At 35.9% G+C, this 22,500-nt stretch overlaps 1 protein-coding gene across 6 annotated transcripts in view; it reads left to right on the top strand.

Moving 5' to 3' along the window:
• LOC137630964 (uncharacterized) overlaps positions 1-22,500 on the top strand; it is an 87,887-nt gene that overhangs the window by 36,767 nt on the left and 28,620 nt on the right. For 4 of the 6 annotated variants that reach the window (XM_068362493.1, XM_068362492.1, XM_068362491.1 and 1 more), the window contains exon 2: positions 15,333-15,546. The exons of 1 other annotated variant lie outside the window; for it this stretch is intronic. In XM_068362493.1, the coding sequence (XP_068218594.1) occupies positions 15,333-15,546 (214 nt within the window). Of the gene's footprint in view, positions 1-13,998; positions 14,340-15,332; positions 15,547-22,500 lie in introns of those variants that run through there. One more of the 6 variants, XR_011041826.1, reaches the window with a different exon arrangement.

Below are 22,500 nucleotides of genomic sequence, written 5' to 3'. Positions count from 1 at the left end.
AGGGAAAGCTATTTTGTTAAGGTAAGCTTTATTAGGGAAAGCTATTTTGTTAAGGTAAGCTTTTGGTGGGGTAAGCTGTTTTGTTAAGGGAAGGTTTTGCTAGGGTAAGCTCTTCTGTTAGTGTAAGCTGTTATGTTAAGGTAAGCTTTATTAGGGAAAGCTATTTTGTTAAGGTAAGCTTTTGGTGGGGTAAGCTGTTTTGTTAAGGGAAGGTTTTGCTAGGGTAAGCTCTTCTGTTAGTGTAAGCTGTTATGTTAAGGTAAGCTTTATTAGGGAAAGCTATTTTGTTAAGGTAAGCTTTTGGTGGGGTAAGCTGTTTTGTTAAGGGAAGGTTTTGCTAGGGTAAGCTCTTCTGTTAGTGTAAGCTGTTATGTTAAGGTAAGCTTTATTAGGGAAAGCTATTTTGTTAAGGTAAGCTTTTGGTGGGGTAAGCTGTTTTGTTAAGGGAAGGTTTTGCTAGGGTAAGCTCATCTGTTAGTGTAAGCTGTTATGTTAAGGTAAGCTTTATTAGGGAAAGCTATTTTGTTAAGGTAAGCTTTTGGTGGGGTAAGCTGTTTTGTTAAGGGAAGGTTTTGCTAGGGTAAGCTCTTCTGTTAGTGTAAGCTGTTATGTTAAGGTAAGCTTTATTAGGGAAAGCTATTTTGTTAAGGTAAGCTTTTGGTGGGGTAAGCTGTTTTGTTAAGGGAAGGTTTTGCTAGGGTAAGCTCTTCTGTTAGTGTAAGCTGTTATGTTAAGGTAAGCTTTATTAGGGGAAGCTATTTTGTTAAGGTAAGCTTTTGGTGGGGTAAGCTGTTTTGTTAAGGGAAGGTTTTGCTAGGGTAAGCTCATATGTTAGTGTAAGCTGTTATGTTAAGGTAAGCTTTATTAGGGAAAGCTATTTTGTTAAGGTAAGCTTTTGGTGGGGTAAGCTGTTTTGTTAAGGGAAGGTTTTGCTAGGGTAAGCTCTTCTGTTAGTGTAAGCTGCTATGTTAAGGTAAGCTTTATTAGGGAAAGCTATTTTGTTAAGGTAAGCTTTTGGTGGGGTAAGCTGTTTTGTTAAGGGAAGGTTTTGCTAGGGTAAGCTCATCTGTTAGTGTAAGCTGTTATGTTAAGGTAAGCTTTATTAGGGAAAGCTATTTTGTTAAGGTAAGCTTTTGGTGGGGTAAGCTGTTTTGTTAAGGGAAGGTTTTGCTAGGGTAAGCTCTTCTGTTAGTGTAAGCTCTTCTGTTAGTGTAAGCTGTTTTGTTAAGGTAAGCTTTTATTAGGGTAAGCTCTTCTGTTAGTGTAAGCTGTTTTGTTAAGGTAAGCTTTTATTAGGGTAAGCTCATCTGTTAGTGTAAGCTGTTTTGTTAAGGTAAGCTTTTATTGGGGTAAGCTCATCTGTTAGTGTAAGCTGTTTTGTTAAGGTAAGCTTTTATTGGGGTAGGCTCATCTGTTAGTGTAAGCTGTTTTGTTAAGGTAAGCTTTTATTAGGGTAAGCTCTTCTGTTAGTGTAAGCTGTTTTGTTAAGGTAAGCTTTCGTTAGGGTAAGCTGTTTTGTTAAGGTAAGCTTTTGATAGGGTAAGCGGTTTTGCTAAGGTAAGCCTTTGTTAAGGTAAGCTTTAATTATGGAAGGCTGTTTTGTTAGGGTAAGCTTTAATTAGGGAAGACTGTTTGTGAGCTTTTGTTAAAATAAGCTCTTCTGTTAAGGTAAGCTTTTGTTAGGGTAAGTTCTTTTGATAAGGTAAGCTTTTGTTAAAGTAAGCTATCTTGGTAAGGAAAGCTATTGTTAGAGAAAGCTATTTTGTTAAGGAAAGATTTTGTTTGGGTAAGCTCTTTTATTAAGGTAAGCTTTTGTTAGGGTAGGCTGTTTTGTTAAAGCTAGTCGAATTAGTTGTTCTGTTTGTTTGTGGTTGAAATGAAGGTCAAATTCGGTCAAATCACGTTATTTACTACAGGAAAACATATATTTTCTATTCGAAATGAGAATCTGTACTACAGTAAAACTTTACCGTTGAAGTTGTTGCTTACGCCAATTAAGTTGCCTTCTTTACGTGTGCCAAGTTACAGTTGTTGCTTACACCAAGCTGAAGTTGTTGCTTACGCAAATTAAGTTGCTTTTTTACATATGCCAAGTTGCAGCTGTTACTTATGCCAATTAAGTTGCCCTTTTTATCTATGACAAGTTGCAGTTTTTGCTTATGCCAAGTTGAAGTTGCTGCTTATGCCAAGTTGAAGTTGTTGCTTAGACCAAGTTGTAGTTGTTGCTTATGTCATTAAGTTGCCTTTTTTACCTAAGCCAAGTTGCAGTTGTTGCTTATGCCAAGTTGAAATTATTGCTTACGCAAATTGTTTCCTTTTTCACCTATGCCAAGTTACAGCTGTTACTTACGCCAATTAAGTTGCCTTCTTTACCTATGCTATGTTGCAGTTGTTGCTTAGGCCAAGTTGCAGTTTTCACCTAGGCAAAGTTGGGAGTTTATACTTCGTAGAGTTTCATTTGTTTTTTTGGTCGAAATACAATTTTTGCTTAGGTTGAGTTGCAGTGGTTACGTAGGACGAATTGTTAGTTTTACTCAAAATCAAGCTCAAATTTATACTCAAATTTATTGCTGAGTAGCAAATGTTACACAAGCCAAATTACTGTTGGTACTTAAGCAAAGTTGCAGTTGTTACTAGGCCTATTCACAGTTGTTACTTAAGCCAAGCTGCAATTGTTACTTTGGCAAAATTCCAGTTGTTACTTAGTTAAAGTTACAGTCAATACTGGGACGTTTTGCAGTTTTTACTTAGGCTGAGTTGCAGTTTTTACTTGGGGCTGAGTTACAGGTTTTACTTGGGGCCGAGTTGTAGTTTTTACTTGGTCTAAGTTTTTAGTTTTACCGAGTTGCAGTTTTTACTTTTACCGAGTTTCAATCTTTCCTTGGACCGAGTTGCAGTTTTTACCTCGGCCGAGTTGGTTTTTACCTCGGTCGAGTTGTAGTTTTTACCTCGGCCGAGTGGTAGTTTTTACCTCGGCCGAGTGGTAGTTTTTACCTCGGCCGAGTGGTAGTTTTTACCTCGGCCGAGTGGTAGTTTTTACCTCTGCCGAGTGGTAGTTTTTACGTCGGCCGAGTGGTAGTTTATACGTCGGCCGAGTGGTAGTTTTTACGTCGGCCGAGTGGTAGTTTTTACCTCGGCCGAGTGGTAGTTTTTCCCTCGGCCGAGTTGTACTTTTTCCCTCGGCCGAGTTGTACTTTTTACCTCGGCCGAGTTGTACTTTTTACCTCGGCCGAGTTGTACAGTTAGAATAAAAAGAACGCCGACACTCAGGGGAAATCTTAAGTCAGATGTCTCTAGTGTTCCCATGACAAAACAGAGAAAGAGTTGCTCCTCTTACTACTACTACGAAATGGGCGGAGCCTTTTCCAACCTAGGTGAATCAAAGAGAGTTAAGGGCTGTCTTTTAGCGAAAGCATTGAAATGTTACAAATCAAGTTGCCATATTTCATTCTCAGTTATCATTTGACGTCTCAAATATCCACTACAAATACCGAATACACAAACACACACACACACACACACACACACATATATATATATATATATATATATATATATATATATATATATATATATATATATATATATATATATATATATATATTATGAACCCACAAAATCATTTAGAAAATCTTGGAGTGTCGTAGCTAAACAATTCCTTCCGTTGGCAGCTATATTAGATAATTTTGACATTAGTCTGTTCAAGTTACCGATGAACGAAAAAAGTAATTTCAATTTTGTTTTTATGTTGAAAAATATTAATAAAAAATACCATACATGAGTTATAACCACGTAAAGGACGTTTCAGAGAGAGAGAGAGAGAGAGAGAGAGAGAGAGAGAGAGAGAGAGAGAGAGAGAGAGAGGGAGTGAGATCAAATGGTTTGAGCTTACTCTAGTTAATGAAGTAATCTACCAGCACATAAACTCCTTTTTAGACATTTATGCATATCAAACTGTTGTTTGTCATTATTATACAATGTTTCTAATAGAAATGATTGTATTATGCTCCCAAAAGCTTATCGTTATTTTTCAGATGCTAGATTGACTGCTAAAAACTACTTCCAGTTTACAGATATTCACTGATTGTAACATTTCGTAATACGTGAGGATACTTTCTTGTAAAATATTTCCAAAATTATTCAGATTCAGGGGTATGCGCCAGTCTTTAGACCCTAGGCCACTTTCCCTCTATTCGTCATTTTTTTTTTCTTTTTTACATTCCCATCGCTGATCTTTGTCGTCTCACCGTCTGCTATCTTGGCCTTGAATGATTAGCATTGCCATTTGAACTAAAATCTTAAACATACACAGCAAAATCTTTGCTACATTGCCAATTCAATTTTTATCGCAATTGATTTATTCACTTGATAATTATTAAGACCAAATGGCAAAATTGGAGATACTTATTACAAGTGAGTCATCTTTTGCTTTTGGGCGTTTGGAGGATTTGTTTCCTTAAGGATCCGTACACCAACATTTGTCCGGCTGCATATAGTTTGATCCAAGGTCTATTGTTTTGATCATTATATTTTGTAGGCCTACTCCTCTATATACCTCAAATGCTATGTAGGAAAATTTAACCAATTGCTTTAAAATCAACTACGATATTTTCGTTAACTGGAATAATGAAAAATGAATGGGATATATATTGTATAAAAAATCTGAGTGGCACCACTTATTCATGGAAGCATGCTTTACAATGAAATTTTCTTTTTACTTTGATGGAGATTGTAAAAACGAAGATAGAGGAAAATGAAATACAGTGCTCCAAATGCCTTATTCCGGAATCCAGTGAGAAGCTAAGAACCAAAGTTGACGGCCTAAGACGAGCACCGAGGCAAAAAGGGCATTCATTTTAAAGATAATGTCTAATAGATAAATGAATGAATGATGATAGAAAGAAACACATGTTAAATAAAGAATCAGGGGATAGAGGAAGAAGTTCAGGAAATAAAATCTTAAGAATGAGAAAAAATATTTAGGAATCCATGAGTATCGCTCCTTGGCTGTATGATTTAGTGATTAAAAGGACAATCAAACATTTATTTCAGAGATATTTTAATATTTGTTTTTTTCCTTCCCCCGCTTACGACACCAGTTGTAGAAATTGTGGTTTAACTAATACCCTGATAGGTTGAGGAGCTGGTATGGATAGCTATTGCTCGAACAATCCGAACTAGAGCATCACAGATAGTAATGTATTTTTCGCTTGTTAAGCGCCCATCTACCTGGCATAATTTTCCCGGTCAAGAGACCCACATCTAGCACCACATAGCTATGCTAATTCGGGCACTTGATCACTGTAAATAAGGACTTTATCATACAAAGCTAATCCTATTTGAATCAAGATTATAAGACCTTTGTGCATGAAATTTATAAGAAGTTGGTTTGATCTCAAAGCTGTTTAATTTCTCAAGATAAAACTACTAGCAATCATATAATCATTGATAACTTACAATCAGGGTATTAGAATGGGGAATCATTTCGTGCTTATACATCTATTCGTGTATTTTTTCCGGAAAAATTAGACGAGAATTCATTTTGGGAAAATAGGTATATCATAGTTTCATGACAAAATTTCTAAAAATTATGTCGTTCTGAGACTATGATTTGTCAATAAAAAAAATTTTTTGAACCCTTTGCCAGAATGTGATAGCCTCCTCATCTACCTCAATATAAATTATTTTCGATACGAAATATTAAATTCTGATTATATTCAAAGTGCTTTGCAGTGATTAGTATCTATTGTATCCATCATCGATTACTTATTATGCAAAGTTAATACTTAAATTCCGTTACTTATCGACCTTCCATCAACAGCAGCTACTTTATTCTACTGCTGCTATCTTTTACAAATCAACTAATAATGAATTAGGTTAGCCAAATATGCTAGAACATTGACGGTTATCAAATAAATCTCGGGCAATGATACAATATCTTACAGGCTGTATCAGAGTCTACAATCAGCCTGTCTCCACAAACCATAAAACAGAAATGACTTTCCATTTTGCTCAGTGTCGGAAAGTCCGGGGCAGGGGGTTGAAGGAGAAATCCACCCCCCCCCCCATCTTTCCTGGAAAGTGTCTACTTGGTTCCTCTTATGAAAAAGTAGCAATTGAAAAATAATGGTGTATATATATATGTATATATATATATATATATATATATATATATATATATATACACATACATACATACATACATACATACATATATATATATATATATATATATATATATATATATATATATATATATATATATATATATATATATATATATAATGTGTGTATGTATGTGTTTTGTGTTTGTAGTGAATAGTTGAGACGTCAAATGATTATTATGAATTGAAATATGGCAACTCGAATTGTAACATTTGTATGCTTTTGCTTACGAAGACATCCCTTTACTGTCTGATTCGCTAAAGTTTGAGAACGCTCCGCCCATTTCGTAGAAGTTGTAAGAAGAGCAACTCCTTGTCCTTTTTGTCATGGGAACACAAGAGCCATCTAACGAAAGATTTCCCCTGAGTGTCGGCGTTCTTTTGATTCTAACTGTACTTTTTACCTCGGCCGAGTTGTATTTTTTACCTCGGCTGAATTGTACTTTTTACCTCGGCCGAGTGGTAGTTTTTACCTCGGCCGAGTGGTAGTTTTTACCTCGGCCGAGTGGGAGTTTTTACCTCGGCCGAGTGGTAGTTTTTACCTCGGCGGAGTGGTAGTTTTTACATCGGCCGAGTGGTAGTTTTTACCTCGGCCGAGTGGTAGTTTTTACGTCGGTCGAGTGGTAGTTTTTACCTCGGCCGAGTGGTAGGTTTTACCTCGGCCGAGTGGTAGGTTTTACCTCGGCCGAGTGGTAGTTTTTACCTCGGCCGAGTGGTAGTTTTTACCTCGGCCGAGTGGTAGTTTTTACCTCGGCCGAGTGGTAGGTTTTACCTCGGCCGAGTGGTAGGTTTTACCTCGGCCGAGTGGTAGTTTTTACCCCGGCCGAGTGGTAGTTTTTACCTCGGCCAAGTGGTAGTTTTTACCTCGGCCGAGTGGTAGGTTTTACCTCGGCCGAGTGGTTGTTTTTACCTCGGCCGAGTGGTTGTTTTTACCTCGGCCGAGTGGTTGTTTTTACCTCGGCCGAGTGGTAGCTTTTACCTCGGCCGAGTGGTAGCTTTTACGTCGGCCGAGTGGTAGCTTTTACCTCGGCCGAGTGGTAGTTTTTACCTCGGCCGAGTGGTAGTTTTTACCTCGGCCGAGTGGTAGTTTTTACCTCGGCCGAGTGGTAGTTTTTACCTCGGCCGAGTGGTAGGTTTTACCTCGGCCGAGTGGTAGGTTTTACGTCGGCCGAGTGGTAGTTTTTACGTCGGCCGAGTGGTAGTTTTTACCTCGGCCGAGTGGTAGTTTTTACCTCGGCCGAGTGGTAGTTTTTACCTCGGCCGAGTGGTAGTTTTTACCTCGGCCGAGTGGTAGTTTTTACCTCGGCCGAGTTGTACTTTTTACCTCGGCCGAGTTGCAGTTTTTACCTCGGCCGAGTTGTACTTTTTACCTCGGCCGAGTTGCAGTTTTTACCTCGGCCGAGTTGCACTTGTTTAAGGTCAAACTATTATTTAGGCAATGTTAATTAAGCTAATTACACATAGAGACAAAGGTCACCTATTATATCTGGTTTCGAGCCAAAGCATTGATGCTAGTTAGTGATATAGTGTGAAACCATATTCGAGCCTTGAGGGAAAAAAAAAAAACTCACAAATCATTAATGTTACTAAGTATGTGAACTAATTTTAAAATATACATTTGATTTTAATTTAGGTATTTGTCAATTTCTTTCCAATCAAAAAAATAATTATACTTGTGCTTATACGTTCAGAAACATACGTACAAAGATCATAGCTCTTAAACTGGGAAAAATCATCGCAAACAATAAATCAATTATTTTGAAGTTAGAATCACGATGAAAATCAATCGTGACAGACTACAACCAGCCAGAACTTTATAAAAGATTCTAAAGATATATCCTAAAGGCACCCAGACTTTAACCCAGTAATCTCGCTTCCTCTTCACCAATTGACTGTATTTTTTTTTTTTTTCAAAAGTGCTTCTGTGAAATCCACTCCTGTACGTTTCAACTGTGTTCATGGTCTTCCTTACAACAGCTCTTTTGCATCGCTTTGTTCGTTTCTTGTAACCCAAAATCTCTTAAAATAGATGGAGATTGTTTTTTTTTTTTTTTGTGAATTAGAGCAATATTTTTTAAGAAGTCAAGGTCTTTTACATATAGAATTTATTCGTTAGCTTCCGACACTGTATAACTACTAACACCACGAACTTTTTTTCATACTTTTTTTTTTTTTTTAATTATTATCCACCATCCCCTAAAGTTTAGTTTAGATTCTCAGCCGTTTCATCAATGTCATTTATCTTTTATCCTGTAAGGACGTTCTTCCTGGCCCTGTCACACATTGAAACTGTCGTACTGAACCTACAAGATCTGTTTGTCTCGTACATTTAATTGTCAAATCCACATTATCGAAGCTCATTGAAAACAAAGTCTTGTTTCTGGAAGACTTTAATTTCTTCACTTGCCGTCATCGTTGTAAGGAAGTCGAAGTCCGCGATGAATAAAACTGGCCGCAGTAATTTCCCTCGGACAGAGAAACACACACACTCTCTCTCTCTCTCTCTCTCTCTCTCTCTCTCTCTCTCTCTCTCTCTCTCTCTCTCTCTCTCTCTCTCAGAGGTTATCAGAAATAATCTTATAGAATCGGAGGAATAGTAGCAGTAGTAATAGTAGTGGAGAGAAGGGGTTAGTAGTAGCATCACCAGTAATGCTGGTACAGGGAGAGAGGGGGTAGTAGCCTAGTAGTAGTAGTAATAGTAGTTGTAGAAATAGAGAGGGTAGTAGTAGCGGTAATAATAGCAACAGTAGTAGTTAGTTTGTGTAGTAGTAGCACCACCAGTAGTAGTAGTAGTAGTAGTAGTAGTAGCTGAGAGAGAGAGAGAGAGAGAGAGAGAGAGAGAGAGAGAGAGAGAGAGAGAGAGAGAGAGAGAACTAGCATACGACCGGTTAAAAGTTCCTAACCACCAGCTTCGACTTCCCAACAACGAGGTGGTTGTTAAAAATCCTTTAGATCGAGATGCTATGTCTTTGCTCCAATAGCTGTAAGTTCTTTAACTATTTTTGTATCGACAAGATTAGTTGGCTGCACGATGTGTTCCAGTTCTTAAATATTTTTGATGTCCGGTTTCATAGTCATTTTTCATGTTTTAAACTATATTCTAGTTTTAACGGATAACCAGTGTAATTCAATAAGTATAAAGAGAAATAAAGTTGTTCATAAAAACTGTTGAAAGTAACACTAAAGTCAAATGATATAGGGATGCCACATTTATTCTCCATTATTTCATGCAGATAATTTACAACCGAGCATAAAACTCTCCCCGTATAATATAATTGTCTGTATGCTTTCAGGTTATCCGGATATGATTGCATTCTTCCCCCAATGACTTGCCTAGTTGTTCAAGAATTATTTTAGCACTATTGATGTGGATATATTCGAAATAGGTTTGGATGAAATTGAAACTTGATAATCGACATCAACTTTTCAAAACTGCTGCCATTAGCCAGTTTCTCAGAAGTGGGATACTTGCTTTTATCATTATTAGTATTGACTATAGTGGACATTTTTCTAACTTATAAACTGGCTACGTAGCTTGTTAGTCCTATTATTAAATTTAAATTCCTCACCTGAAGGAAAATTACCCTAATTTTTTTCACCCGAAGATAAGCGACCCCAGCGTGTGTTGGGGTCCCCAATCTTCAGGTGATCCCATCTTATTTGAGCAACTGCGTCATCACCAATCTGATTCGGAATAGCTCAAAAATATTTTTTTATTCTTTTAAAGAATTCTAGACATTTATCAGCTAATTCTTGTTCACAGTGCCCATCTGGGAGTCCTTTTTTTTTCAGTTGGACCATTTACAAGACTACTCATTCACGTTTGTTGCTGCTTCCCAGATTTTTACTCGTGTTATTCAGTTTTCCTACTTCTTAATTAAATAGATAATTATATTAGCGCTTAACAATTTTGTATTCCCTCCTTGCACTAATTAAATATTTAATAAGCCTACATTTAACTCTCTCTCTCTCTCTCTCTCTCTCTCTCTCTCTCTCTCTCTCTCTCTCTCTCTCTCTCTCTCTCAATTGAAGCAAGAAGATACGAACTTAACAGACAGACTTTTCCATCAATGGGTGCGCATTGTCACGTCCACTTTAATTAATCATATTGAGTACAGTCGAAAGGCAATCAATAAGTAGAGATTCTATCAATTGTGAGTTTCCAGTTTGTTCACTAGATAAATGGTATCATTATCCTCCATACTAATATCTGCTACAATGATATTCATTTCGCCACTTAATACTAAATCCAACGTAATATTAAGTCCGACGTTTCAACTGTCAAAGTGGTTGTACAATAAACATTTTCAACCAATTGATATGATTCGGTAGTATCACGATTAGAATAGTCATCCATTCTAAGATTGAAATCTCAACAAAATACTAATTTAGGTATAGTGCCAATACTCCAAATGAGCATAACGTCTTCTTCAATTATAACATTTGCATTTGCTCTTGGAGGTTTATAAACTTAAATTTTTTTTTTTTTTATTCTGGTGCATGATATTAATTTCCATATGTTCAAAACTTGTTAAAATAGTTCTTTTTACTATCTTGAGAGGAGAATAGCATATTTAGAACTAGAAGACCATGTCACCCATAACTTGCCCTCTTCGGAATATGAAAGAAAAATGTGTATTGAAGGTAACTTTTTGCTCCCTCAGCCTAGTCAGTATCATTTAACATATTTCGGATATCATGTTCAAACATTTCTCATTTTGTTCAACTCTGATTTGCAGGGTTTTATGACCAATTGATTTTATTTACATAGCCGCAGTTCATGGCATCCTTAGTATCCGTGAGCCGTATTCTCTCCTAAATTCCATATCAAGAGCTTTGTAATTTCTCTAATTCTCCATATAAACATTCCTTATAACTTTGTACAATTCTTAAAATTTATGTCTTGGAGAGCTCACTTTCCTATGTGCTCGCGTAGAACTGTAACTGCCACGTATGCTATATGTACTTCATATGTAATGTAACTATCTCGATTATCATAGTCTTTATGCTTCTGATTTTAGAAAAATCACGTATGCTCTATGTACCTCTTTTTAATATAGCTTTGTCTCTATTATCTTGAATAGCCTTTCAATTTGCAGAATCACATTCCAGCATGGAGTGGGTAGTCTTACCCAACGCAGGTATTTTTTCTAATAAGACTTATCTTCGCTATATTCTGAATCTAACAAAAAAATCTATAACTATGAATTAAAACATTTAATACAACGTCTTCATCACAGAATATAGTGCACACCATTATTTTTGGTTTTAGTTTGCCTTTCTTTCTCGTTTTGGTATTAACCATGTCCTTTATTTCATTTTATGCCTCGCCTTTAATACTGTCATCACAGAAGTTTACCAGACTCCTATTCAAAGTTTATCTCGTGTTGAGAATTGCTATATCTTCTGAGTGCTTTTCCAACCTAATATTTCCATTAGGTAACATTAGCCTAAGAATATGTAGATCTGAATACCAATAGACTTTCCTCCTTATCCTTATTAGTGTAGGCCATTCTCTCATTGTTTGAAGCAGTCGGTGTTTGAAGTGTTATCTTGATTAATTAGAAGTGAAAAAATAAAAAACTTCACTAAATTATCAGCATTCTCAATATATTTTTATTTTTGCTTCAGGGTTCCAAGTAGAATTTACTGAGTCGAAAGAGGAACTACTGATTTAGCTTTCCAAATAAGCAATTTTCTTATGTTCACCTGACAGTTACTTCTGAACCTCTACTCCCAGTTCTGTGATTTTCATCTCTATATTTTCTTGTTCTTTCTTTTTGTCATGTCTCCTTATGCAATCAGGACAGAACTTTGGTATTTTCTTTATATTTTCATCACGGATATTACTTCTTATCTAGACATTTCTTGTGGTGAAATATTTTTTCAAATATTATCCATTCTTTGTCCTTTCCCTTTCCAAATCTACAAAAAGGGCAAATTCCCGTCACGATTTACTTGTATTCCTCCATTTTGCAGTATATCCTTTATATCCTTTTAGAGGTTAGAGAAGATTTCGAAATGGCAGCATCAAAGATACTTCATGACATGATATTTCATCATTCATAGCAGCTCTTTTTGAAGGGAGACTATGAGAGCCATCTCGGGAGGCTTGAGGGAGATAATAACTGCTCCTGAGGGAAAAGACAGAAATATTCCTGATGAGTAAATAGCTCAGATTCAATTATCCTCTAGCAATGTACTTTAAATTATGAATAAAAATTAATTTGAGAGTAAGAAGAGAATGTCAAAAATATTGCATTAGCATAGGTTTGATTATTTTGATTACAGGCATTGCTTATCAAATCTTTTAGAAATTTTCTTTATCATACGTATAGCAGAGAAGTTAAGAAGGTAGGTGGGTAATTACAATAACAAAAAAGGTTAAAAAATAATCTGAATTAGAAACACGTATCATATTAAAGAAATCTAAAGTCTTTTTGTTTATAAGGAATAAAAAGATTAATAAAACTATTGTTGATTAGCAAAGGATAAATGATATCGGATAAAGATAAGCATGCTTTGTCTTCTTGATATCCAAAGCAACTTTTAGAAGAATAGAAATAAAAATATTCCCATGTTTTTTTGTTACACAAATAAACTTGGTAAAAGGGCCCTCTTCTTGTTGAAAGTAAAAGTTTTCTAAAAAATCTACAGTCTCTCGTTTGTTTTGCGTGCTTATCTGTTTGTTAATTATGACCTGAGGTTTTTTTTTCAGTTTTTCAGTTTAACCTTTTAGATTACAATTTTAGACGGTATAATATAATCATAGCAAGCTCCCGATATCCCCACTTATATTCTTTGTCTTCTTTTTATTCCAGGTATATATAATGTTATTATAACTTAATAGAAATTTAATAAATATAATGGCTTTATAAGACATTTTCGTAAATTAGTTTGTATGATCCCTTCAATTTCCTATACGTAAAAAAATGTCAAAACTTCTATTTATAGTTTATCCTTAAAATATGGTTTTCTTTCAGAAAAGATTGCTATAGAGAACGAGATACATTACTAAGAAGAGGATAGGACTATTATATATTCTCCTCACAATCTCTTGAGATAAGTTGTTACTTTGGTCGAGTTTGTTTTTTTCTTCGGTGCTTCGGCTGAGTTTTCAGTTTTTTAACCAACCCATCTTGCACTTTTTTACCCGAGCTAAGTTGCAACCTTTTTTTTTTCACCAGAGCCCAGGTTGTACCCTTTTTTCCCGAGCCCAAGTGCATCTATTTTCCCCGAACCAAGTTTCAGCTGTTGCCTAGGTTCAGTTTCTAATTTTTTCTTAGGCCCAGTTGCAGATGCCGTTGCCCACTTAGGCCTAGTTACAGTTACAACATACATTATATTATGACTAAAAATTTCCGTATTAGAATTGAGAGGTGATTGTCAAAAAAATAGATTGGTTTAATCATTCTAATTATAGAAATTTCTTAACTTAAAATAAAAAAAAGAAATTTTTATATAGATATATCCTACGTATAGTTGAATATTTAAGAAGGTAGTTTGGATACATTAAACGTGGCCCATAATATCCCAACTAACACACCTCGTTATTTACGATTTCAACATAGGGGTCACGTGGTATTCACGGTGGAAAAAAGTTGCTTGTATGGTGAGAGTTGTTTTCTATTATGAATGTAAATGCCTTGTGCGATTATGATGCAGAACCTTGCTGAATGCATTGTAATTTTTGCATTTCTCTGTGGTTTGTAGACGTAAACTATTACGTTTGCTAGAATGTCCTGTTTCACTATAGGACTATGTTTTTCTAAGGCAAAAAAAGAATGTATTAAAAGAGCAAACGATTTAGAAAAAAAAAATGTTGATCGTGGTTTTGTCTTTTCTGTTGCTCATAACTAACACAATTGAGCAGTAACTTATTAAAATAGTATTCTAATTACAAAAATACATAACGAATTACCAGAAACAGCCAAATGATTGGTAGGATTATTTTGGGAAGTTTCTTTATCAATATTACAGACAGATAATTAAGAGTAAACAAAAAATAAATCTTTAAAGACTATAGCGATATACTTCTTTTAATACTGGTGGCTGGACGATTATTTTCGATAGAGGTGCTGTTGCAAATGTTACACAACCCGTGAAGTGAACCGAATTGTCTCTTGGTTGTTCCCGCCGAGCTGTGTTTCCAGAAAAAAAATGGGAGGAAATAAGGTATTTACTTGAGTTTGTTATTAGTAGTATGAATTTTTTTGCTATATAGCATTGTATGCAAATTAATAAGTTAAATTTCAATTAAGTTTAATGATAGAAATAAAAGTAATGTTGTATAGGTGTGGCCATGCTTTGGATTGTGTTATTTTTATAGTTTTATGATCCTTATGTATTCGTCTACTATCGATTAACTATGTAGCAAGACTACCAGGCTATGACTGTGTAACACTTGTATGCATGGAAGTATAGTGAAAATAAAGCTAGATTTTGTTCAGGATATTCAATACTGTTAGGAAAAATTTGGAAAGTATGTCAAGTATCGTAACTTTAAAGCATTGACATAGAGGTACAGGTAATGGTTTACGATAGTTCAATATTTCCAGTGAAGAAAATAAGAAAATGTTAGAAGAAAATATTGGTTCCTAGTGTATTTATAGGTACTTGGAATGATTGTAGTGGAAATACCTGGGGAGGAGGATCCGTAATTTTCAAATTACAATTTTTCTTTTAATTTTACAAGTTATGGCTGAAAAAAAAAATTAAAAGGGAAACAAACTCGATAACACCAACGATTCTAAGATTCGTCCCTTAACCTAACCTAGGAGCCGTATCCTTACCTACTTATCTACCTGAGGTCCCCCGCATCACTCCCCTTAGGCTGCCCTATTCTTAGTTTATCCTAAGACAAAATCTCTACCCTGTGTTAATTTCCCAGATGACTTAACTCCAGAAACTAGATATTTCAGGTGAATTTGCTAGTTCAACCCGTCCATAAAACTTGAAGCATAGGTATCTCCGAAGCCATCAAAATATTGCATTATAGTAAAGTAAAACAGAAGTACAGTGTGATAATTGGTGTACTTAACTGCAGTACTTAACTACAGTATACTTCTTCAGTGATTGTCACGAGAAAATTGTACCGGATTTCTAAATATACTTTAGCCTTTCTGCTATGAGAAACCATTTTTGTGAGACTAGTAATCCCTCTGCCAGATACAGGTTAGAGAGCTACTGTGTTGGCTCTCCTCAAGAAACGCGACGAAAATCCGCTCCTGATATAAAATCTACTGCAATTGAATGTATAACTTGTGCTGTAGGGTCAAGACGGGATATAGAGGAGGATGTTTTGTCAGTTCCTGTAAGCTTATTGAAGGAGCTGGATGACCTGCACACTAAATTGGCTGATGAAATATTCACATGGAAAATGGTAAGAACAAGTTGTATGATCTCGGAGACAAGAAATTGTATTTTGAATTAATTTGGTGCTTCTATTATCTATTGTGGACTGTTCTTAATATTTTGAATGTAAATGCTGAACAAAAAAAATCAACAATTATTTTAAGGCATTTCTGGTCTTTTTTATTGGAAATAACTAATGTTGAAATTAATCTGATTGATAACACAAAGCATAACATTATAAAAAAAAAATCTTTAAATCATTTTGTTTATAAGAAGTAAAATATTTCCAAACTATGAATTGAAATCATTAGTTTTGAAAGGAGGAACAATATAGACTTATTTTAAGTGTCTGTTCTTTTTCATATTCAAATCACCTTTTAAAAAATTATGAAAATCTTCCCACGTGTTTTGCTACTAGAACGGCTTGTCATAAATGAGGATCCTTTTTTGTTTAAAGTTGAAAAGTTTTACAGCCTCTACAATCTATTGTTCATTTGTATGTTTATCATGCAATTTATATTATTTTAGAAGTGAAACTAAAGAGCAATGTAGTTAAGTCAGTTTGCAGTTCATCCCGTTAGATTACAGTTCAAGTGGCATAATATATGCGTAGCCAAGCTCTTGATGTCCAACTTATGTCTTTCTTTTTCTTTTCTTTTGTGAGGATTCATGTTTATTCTTTAGCTCAGAATAGCCATCCCTTTGCCGTTCTTTTCATTAATTTTTTCACCTTGTTATAAGTGCTTGCATTCCACTTGTCAGAATATTTAGTAACATAGTATTCTCTTCATTATCAACTATTTTAGGCTCATTTCAGATAGATAATCAAGCTGTTACGAATCTTATCAACATTGATGAATTATCTAATGAATTATCTAATAATTAGTTCTTGTCAGTCTTGGTAAGCTTCCTGGTGCAGTAAAGGGAATATGGTTTGAAGGAATTTTAAAAACTCTCTTACATCAAAATATTCAGTTCCCCGTTATTTAAATCGAGAAAGACGTAAACCTTAATAACTAATTAATGTATAAGTAAGATCAAAGATTAATATAATTTGAAGAAAAATATGGATTTATAAGTATTTAAGTGATTAAGTCGCATGTCCCAGTCAAAAATATTGTGAAATTAAAATTCTTTAGTTACCCTTAAAATAACGTTTTCTACAAAAAGGAATACACTATAGAAAGTGTAATAATTTGCTACAAACAGACTATACTATTACATTTGGTAATGTGGGTATAACATCTTTATTATCCTATCACTAAACACTGAATTATTTACCTTGCATTCAGTTGAAATTGAAATAAATAAGAATAAAGTTCCAAATTACTTATTCTATCACCTCCTATAAGGATTTTTTTTCTGTTCAATTGAAAGTTTCCAATGTTTCTTGTTTTCTATTTCTCGCTCCGGATTTGCTTATAATAATAACTAATGGGTTTCTATATTATTTTCTCGAAACCAGTTGCTTTACATCACTTATTTTTCCCACTACAATTGACATTTTCTTTAAATAACTTTAGTTGATAAATGCGTACCGAGGGGAAATACAGACGATTAAGCCAACTTGCATTTTAGACAAAGTTGTTGTTCCTACTAAAGCCGAATCTCGGTTTTACTTACCCCAAGAAGCAGTTGTTGTTGCTTAGGTCAAGGTGCAATTGTTGCTTAGGCCAAGTTGAAGTTATTGCTTACGCCAATTAAGTTACCTTTTTGGCTATGCCAAGTTGCAGTTGCTGCTTAAGCAAATTAAGTTGCCTTGTTTTACCTATGCCAAGTTGCAGTTGTTACTTGCGCCAAGTTGAAGTTGTTGCTTACGCAAACTAAGTTGCCTTTTTACCTATGCAAAGTTGCAGTTGTTGCTTATACTAAGTTAAAGTTGCTGCTTATGCCAAGTTGCAGTTGCTGCTTATGCCAAGTTGCAGTTGCTGCTTATGCCAAGTTGCAGTTGCTGCTTATGCCAAGTTGCAGTTGCTGCTTATGCCAAGTTGCAGTTTCTGCTTATGCCAAGTTGCAGTTTCTGCTTATGCCAAGTTGCAGTTTCTGCTTATGCCAAGTTGCAGTTGCTGCTTATGCCAAGTTGCTGTTGCTGCTTATGCCAAGTTGCACTTGCTGCTTATGCCAAGTTGCACTTGCTGCTTATGCCAAGTTGCACTTGCTGCTTATGCCAAGTTGCACTTGCTGCTTATGCCAAGTTGCACTTGCTGCTTATGCCAAGTTAAAGTTGCTGCTTATGCCAAGTTAAAGTTGCTGCTTATGCCAAGTTAAAGTTATTGTTTAGGCCAAGTTGTAGTTGTTGCTTACTCCAATTAAGTTGCCTTTTTTACCTAAGCCAATTTGCAGTTGTTGCTTAGGCCAAGTGCCAGTTGTTACTAAGGCCCGGTTGCAGTTGTTGCTTAGGCCAAGTTGCAGCTATTGCTTACGCCAGTTAAGCTGCATTTTTTTACCTATGCCGAGTTGCAGTTGTTGCCACGGCCAATTAAGTTGCCCTTTTTACCTATGCCACGTTGCAGTTGCTACTTATTCCAAGTTAAAATTATTGCTTACGCAAATTAAGTTGCCTTTTTTACCTATGCCAAGTTGCAGCTGTTACTTATGCCAATTAAGTTTCCTTCTTTACTGGGCCAAGGTGCAGTTGTTGCTTATACCATGTTGCAGTTGCTGCTTAGGCCAAGGTGCAGTTGTTGCTTAGGCAAGTTGCAGTTTTCAGCCAGGCAAAGTTGGAGTTTTTACTTGGTAGAGTTGCATTTGTTACTTTGGACCAAATGCAATTTTTGCTAAGGTTGAGTTGCAGTGGTTACATAGGACGAATTGTTAAGTTTTACTCAAATTTATACTTGAGCAGGGTTGTAGGTTGGACCTTTGCTGTGTTGCAAATGTTACACAAGCCAAATCACTGTTGGTGATTTTAAGCAAAGTTGCAGTTGTTACTAGGCCTATTCACAGTTGTTACTTAAGCCAAGCTGCAATTGTTACTTTGGCAAAATTACAGTTGTTACTTAGTCAAAGTTACAGTCAATACTGGGACATTTTGCAATTTTTACTTGGGGCTGAGTTGCAGTTTTGTTTTTACTTGGGGCTGAGTTGCAGTTTTGTTTTTACTTGGGGCTGAGTTGCAGTTTTGTTTTTACTTGGGGCTGAGTTGCAGTTTTGTTTTTACTTGGGGCTGAGTTGCAGTTTTGTTTTTACTTGGGGCTGAGTTGCAGTTTTGTTTTTACTTGGGGCTGAGTTGCAGTTTTGTTTTTACTTGGGGCTGAGTTGCAGTTTTGTTTTTACTTGGGGCTGAGTTGCAGTTTTGTTTTTACTTGGGGCTGAGTTGCAGTTTTGTTTTTACTTGGGGCTGAGTTGCAGTTTTGTTTTTACTTGGGGCTGAGTTGCAGTTTTGTTTTTACTTGGGGCTGAGTTGCAGTTTTGTTTTTACTTGGGGCTGAGTTGCAGTTTTGTTTTTACTTGGGGCTGAGTTGCAGTTTTGTTTTTACTTGGGGCTGAATTGCAGTTTTGTTTTTACTTGGGGCTGAGTTGCAGTTTTGTTTTTACTTGGGGCTGAATTGCAGTTTTGTTTTTACTTGGGGCTGAATTGCAGTTTTGTTTTTACTTGGGGCTGAATTGCAGTTTTGTTTTTACTTGGGGCTGAATTGCAGTTTTGTTTTTACTTGGGGCTGAGTTGCAGTTTTGTTTTTACTTGGGGCTGAGTTGCAGTTTTGTTTTTACTTGGGGGCTGAGTTGCAGTTTTGTTTTTACTTGGGGCTGAGTTGCAGTTTTGTTTTTACTTGGGGCTGAGTTGCAGTTTTGTTTTTACTTGGGGCTGAGTTGCAGTTTTGTTTTTACTTGGGGCTGAATTGCAGTTTTGTTTTTACTTGGGGCTGAGTTGCAGTTTTGTTTTTACTTGGGGCTGAGTTGCACTTTTGTTTTTACTTGGGGCTGAGTTGCAGTTTTGTTTTTACTTGGGGCCGAGTTGCAGTTTTGTTTTTACTTGGGGCCGAGTTGCAGATTTTACTTGGGAATGAGTTGTTTTTACTTGGACCAAGTTTCAATCTTTCGTGGGCCGAGTTGCAGTTTTTACCTTGGCTGAGTTTCAGTTCTTACCTCGGCCGAGTTGTAGTTCTTACATCGGCCGAGTTTTAGTTTTTACTTCAGCCAAATGGTAGTTTTTAGCTCGGCCGAGTGTTAGTTTTTAGCTCGGTCGAGTGTTAGTTTTTACCTCGGCCGAGTGTTAGTTTTTACCTCGGCCGAGTGTTAGTTTCTACCTCGGCCGAGTGTTAGTTTCTACCTCGGCCGAGTGTTAGTTTTTACCTCGGCCGAGTGGTAGTTTTTACCTCGGCCGAGTGGTAGTTTTTACCTCGGCCGAGTTGCAGTTTTTACCTCGGCCGAGTTGCAGTTTTTACCTCGGCCGAGTTGCAGTTTTTACCTCGGCCGAGTTGCAGTTGTTTGAGGTCAAACTATTATTTAGGCAATGTTAATTAAGCTAATTACACATAGAGACAAAGGTCACCTATTATATCTGGTTTCGAGCCAAAGCATTGATGCTAGTTAGTGATATAGTGTGAAACCATATGCGTGCCTTGAAAAAAAAAGAGCAATTTCTAACGGTCACAAATCATGTTACTAAGTATGTGAACTAATTTTGAAATATCCATTTGATTTTAATTTAGGTACTTGTCAATTTCTTGCCAATCAAAAAAATAATCATACTTGTTCTTATACGTTCAGAAACATACGTACAAAGATCATAGCTTCTCAACCGGGAAAAATCATCGCAAACAATAAATCAATTATTTTGAAGTTAGAATCACGATGAAAATCAATCGTGACAGACTACAACCAGCCAGAACTTTATAAAAGATTCTAAAGATATATCCTAAAGGCACCCAGACTTTAACCCAGTAATCTCGCTTCCTCTTCACCAATTGACTGTATTTTTTTTTTTTTCAAAAGTGCTTCTGTGAAATCCACTCCTGTACGTTTCAACTGTGTTCATGGTCTTCCTTACAACAGCTCTTTTGCATCGCTTTATTTGTTTCTTGTAACCCAAAATCTCTTAAAATAGATGGAGATTATTTTTGTGTGAATTAGAGTAAATTTTTTAAGAAGTCTAAGGTCTTTTAAATATAGTATTTATTTGTTATCTTCCGACACTGTATAACTACTAACACCACGAACTTTTTTTCATACTTTTAGTTTTTTTTTTTTTTTTCAATTATTATCCACCATCCCCTAAACACAGAAAGATTTTAGTTTAGATTCTCAGCCGTTTCATCAATGTCATTTATCTTTTATCCTATAAGGACGTTCTTCCTGGCCCTGTCACACATTGAAACTCTGTGCCGTACTGGACTTAAAAGATCTGCTTGTCTCATGCAATTAATTGTCGAATCCGCATTATCGAAGTTCATTGAAAACAAGAGAGTCTTCAGCTTCTTCTTGAAGACTTTAATATATTCACTCTGCCGGATGTCTAGTAGAGGCTAGTTATAGTCTTAAGGCTACATATTTGAAAGTTCTATTACCTACTATCATAATCCTAAGTTTTTTTTCTTACCATCATCGTTGTAAGGAAGTCGAATTCTGTGATGAATAAAACTAGCCGCAGTAGTTTCTCTCGGACAGAGAAATACTCTCTCTCTCTCTCTCTCTCTCTCTCTCTCTCTCTCTCTCTCTCTCTCTCTCTCTCCTCTCTCTCTCTCTCTCTCTCTCTCTCTGAGGTTATCAGAAAGAATCTTATAGAATCGGGGGAATAGTAGAAAGTAGTAATAGTAGTGGAGAGAGAAGGGGTTAGTAGTAGCATCACCAGTAATGCTGGTACAGGGAGAGAGAGGGTAGTAGTAGTAGTAGTAGTAGTAGTAGTAGTATTTGAGAGAGAGAGAGAGAGAGAGAGAGAGAGAGAGAGAGAGAGAGAGAGAGAGAGAGAGAGAGGGAACTAGCATACGACCGGTTAAAAGTTCTAACCACCAGCTTCGACTTCCCAACAACGAGGTGGTTGTTAAAAATCCTTTGGATCGAGATGCTATGTCTTTGCTCCAATAGCTGTAAGTTCTGTAACTATTTTTGTATCGACAAGATTAGTTGGCTGCACGATGTGTTCCAGTTTTTAAATGTTTTTGATGGACTGGTTTTGTAGTCATTTTTCATGTTTTAAACTATATTCTAGTTTTAATAGACAACCAGTGTAATTCAATTAGTATAAAGATAAATAAAGTAGTTCATAAAAACTTTGTTGAAAGTAACTCTAAATTCAAATGATATAGTGATGCCACATTTGTTCTCCATTATTTCATGCAGATAATTTACACTCGAGCATACAACTGTCCCCGTATAATGTAATTGTCTGTATGCTTACACGTTAAACGAATATGCTTGCATTCTTCCCCTCAATGACTTGACAAGTTCAAGAATTTTTCTAGCACTATTGATATGGATACATTCGAAAAAGGTTTGGATGAAATTGAAACTTGATAATCGAGATCAAAGTTTCAGAACTGGTGCCATTAGCCACTTTCTCAGAAGTGGGATACTTGCACTTATCATTATTAGGATTGACTATAGTGGAAATTGTCCGCAAAATTAGAAAATTCCTCTACTCCTTTTGCTTCAAATATTAACTTAGGATCAATTGCACAATTTGTTATACTAATCTCCTTAATCTAGTAACCGTAGGGACTTCATTATTTGTTAGATTATCAAACCACTTTCATCTTATTTGGGCAACTGCTTCATCGCTAATCTGATTCAGATTAACTGAAAAATATTTTTTTTTTTAAGGAAATCTAGACATTTATCAGCTAGTTTTTGTTTAAAGTGCCCAGATTTTTACGCGTAGTATTCAATTTTCCTACTTCTTAATTAGATAGGTAATTATATTAGCGCTTAACAATTTTGTATTCCCTCCTTACACTAATTCAGTATTTAATAAGCCGACATTCTCTCTCTCTCTCTCTCTCTCTCTCTCTCTCTCTCTCTCTCTCTCTCTCTCTCTCTCTCTCTC

This window comes from Palaemon carinicauda, chromosome 39 (assembly GCF_036898095.1).
Source record: "Palaemon carinicauda isolate YSFRI2023 chromosome 39, ASM3689809v2, whole genome shotgun sequence".
NCBI lineage: Eukaryota > Metazoa > Arthropoda > Malacostraca > Decapoda > Palaemonidae > Palaemon > Palaemon carinicauda.
Note: the sequence above shows the minus strand (reverse complement) of the source record. Positions and strands in the feature narration are given on the sequence as shown.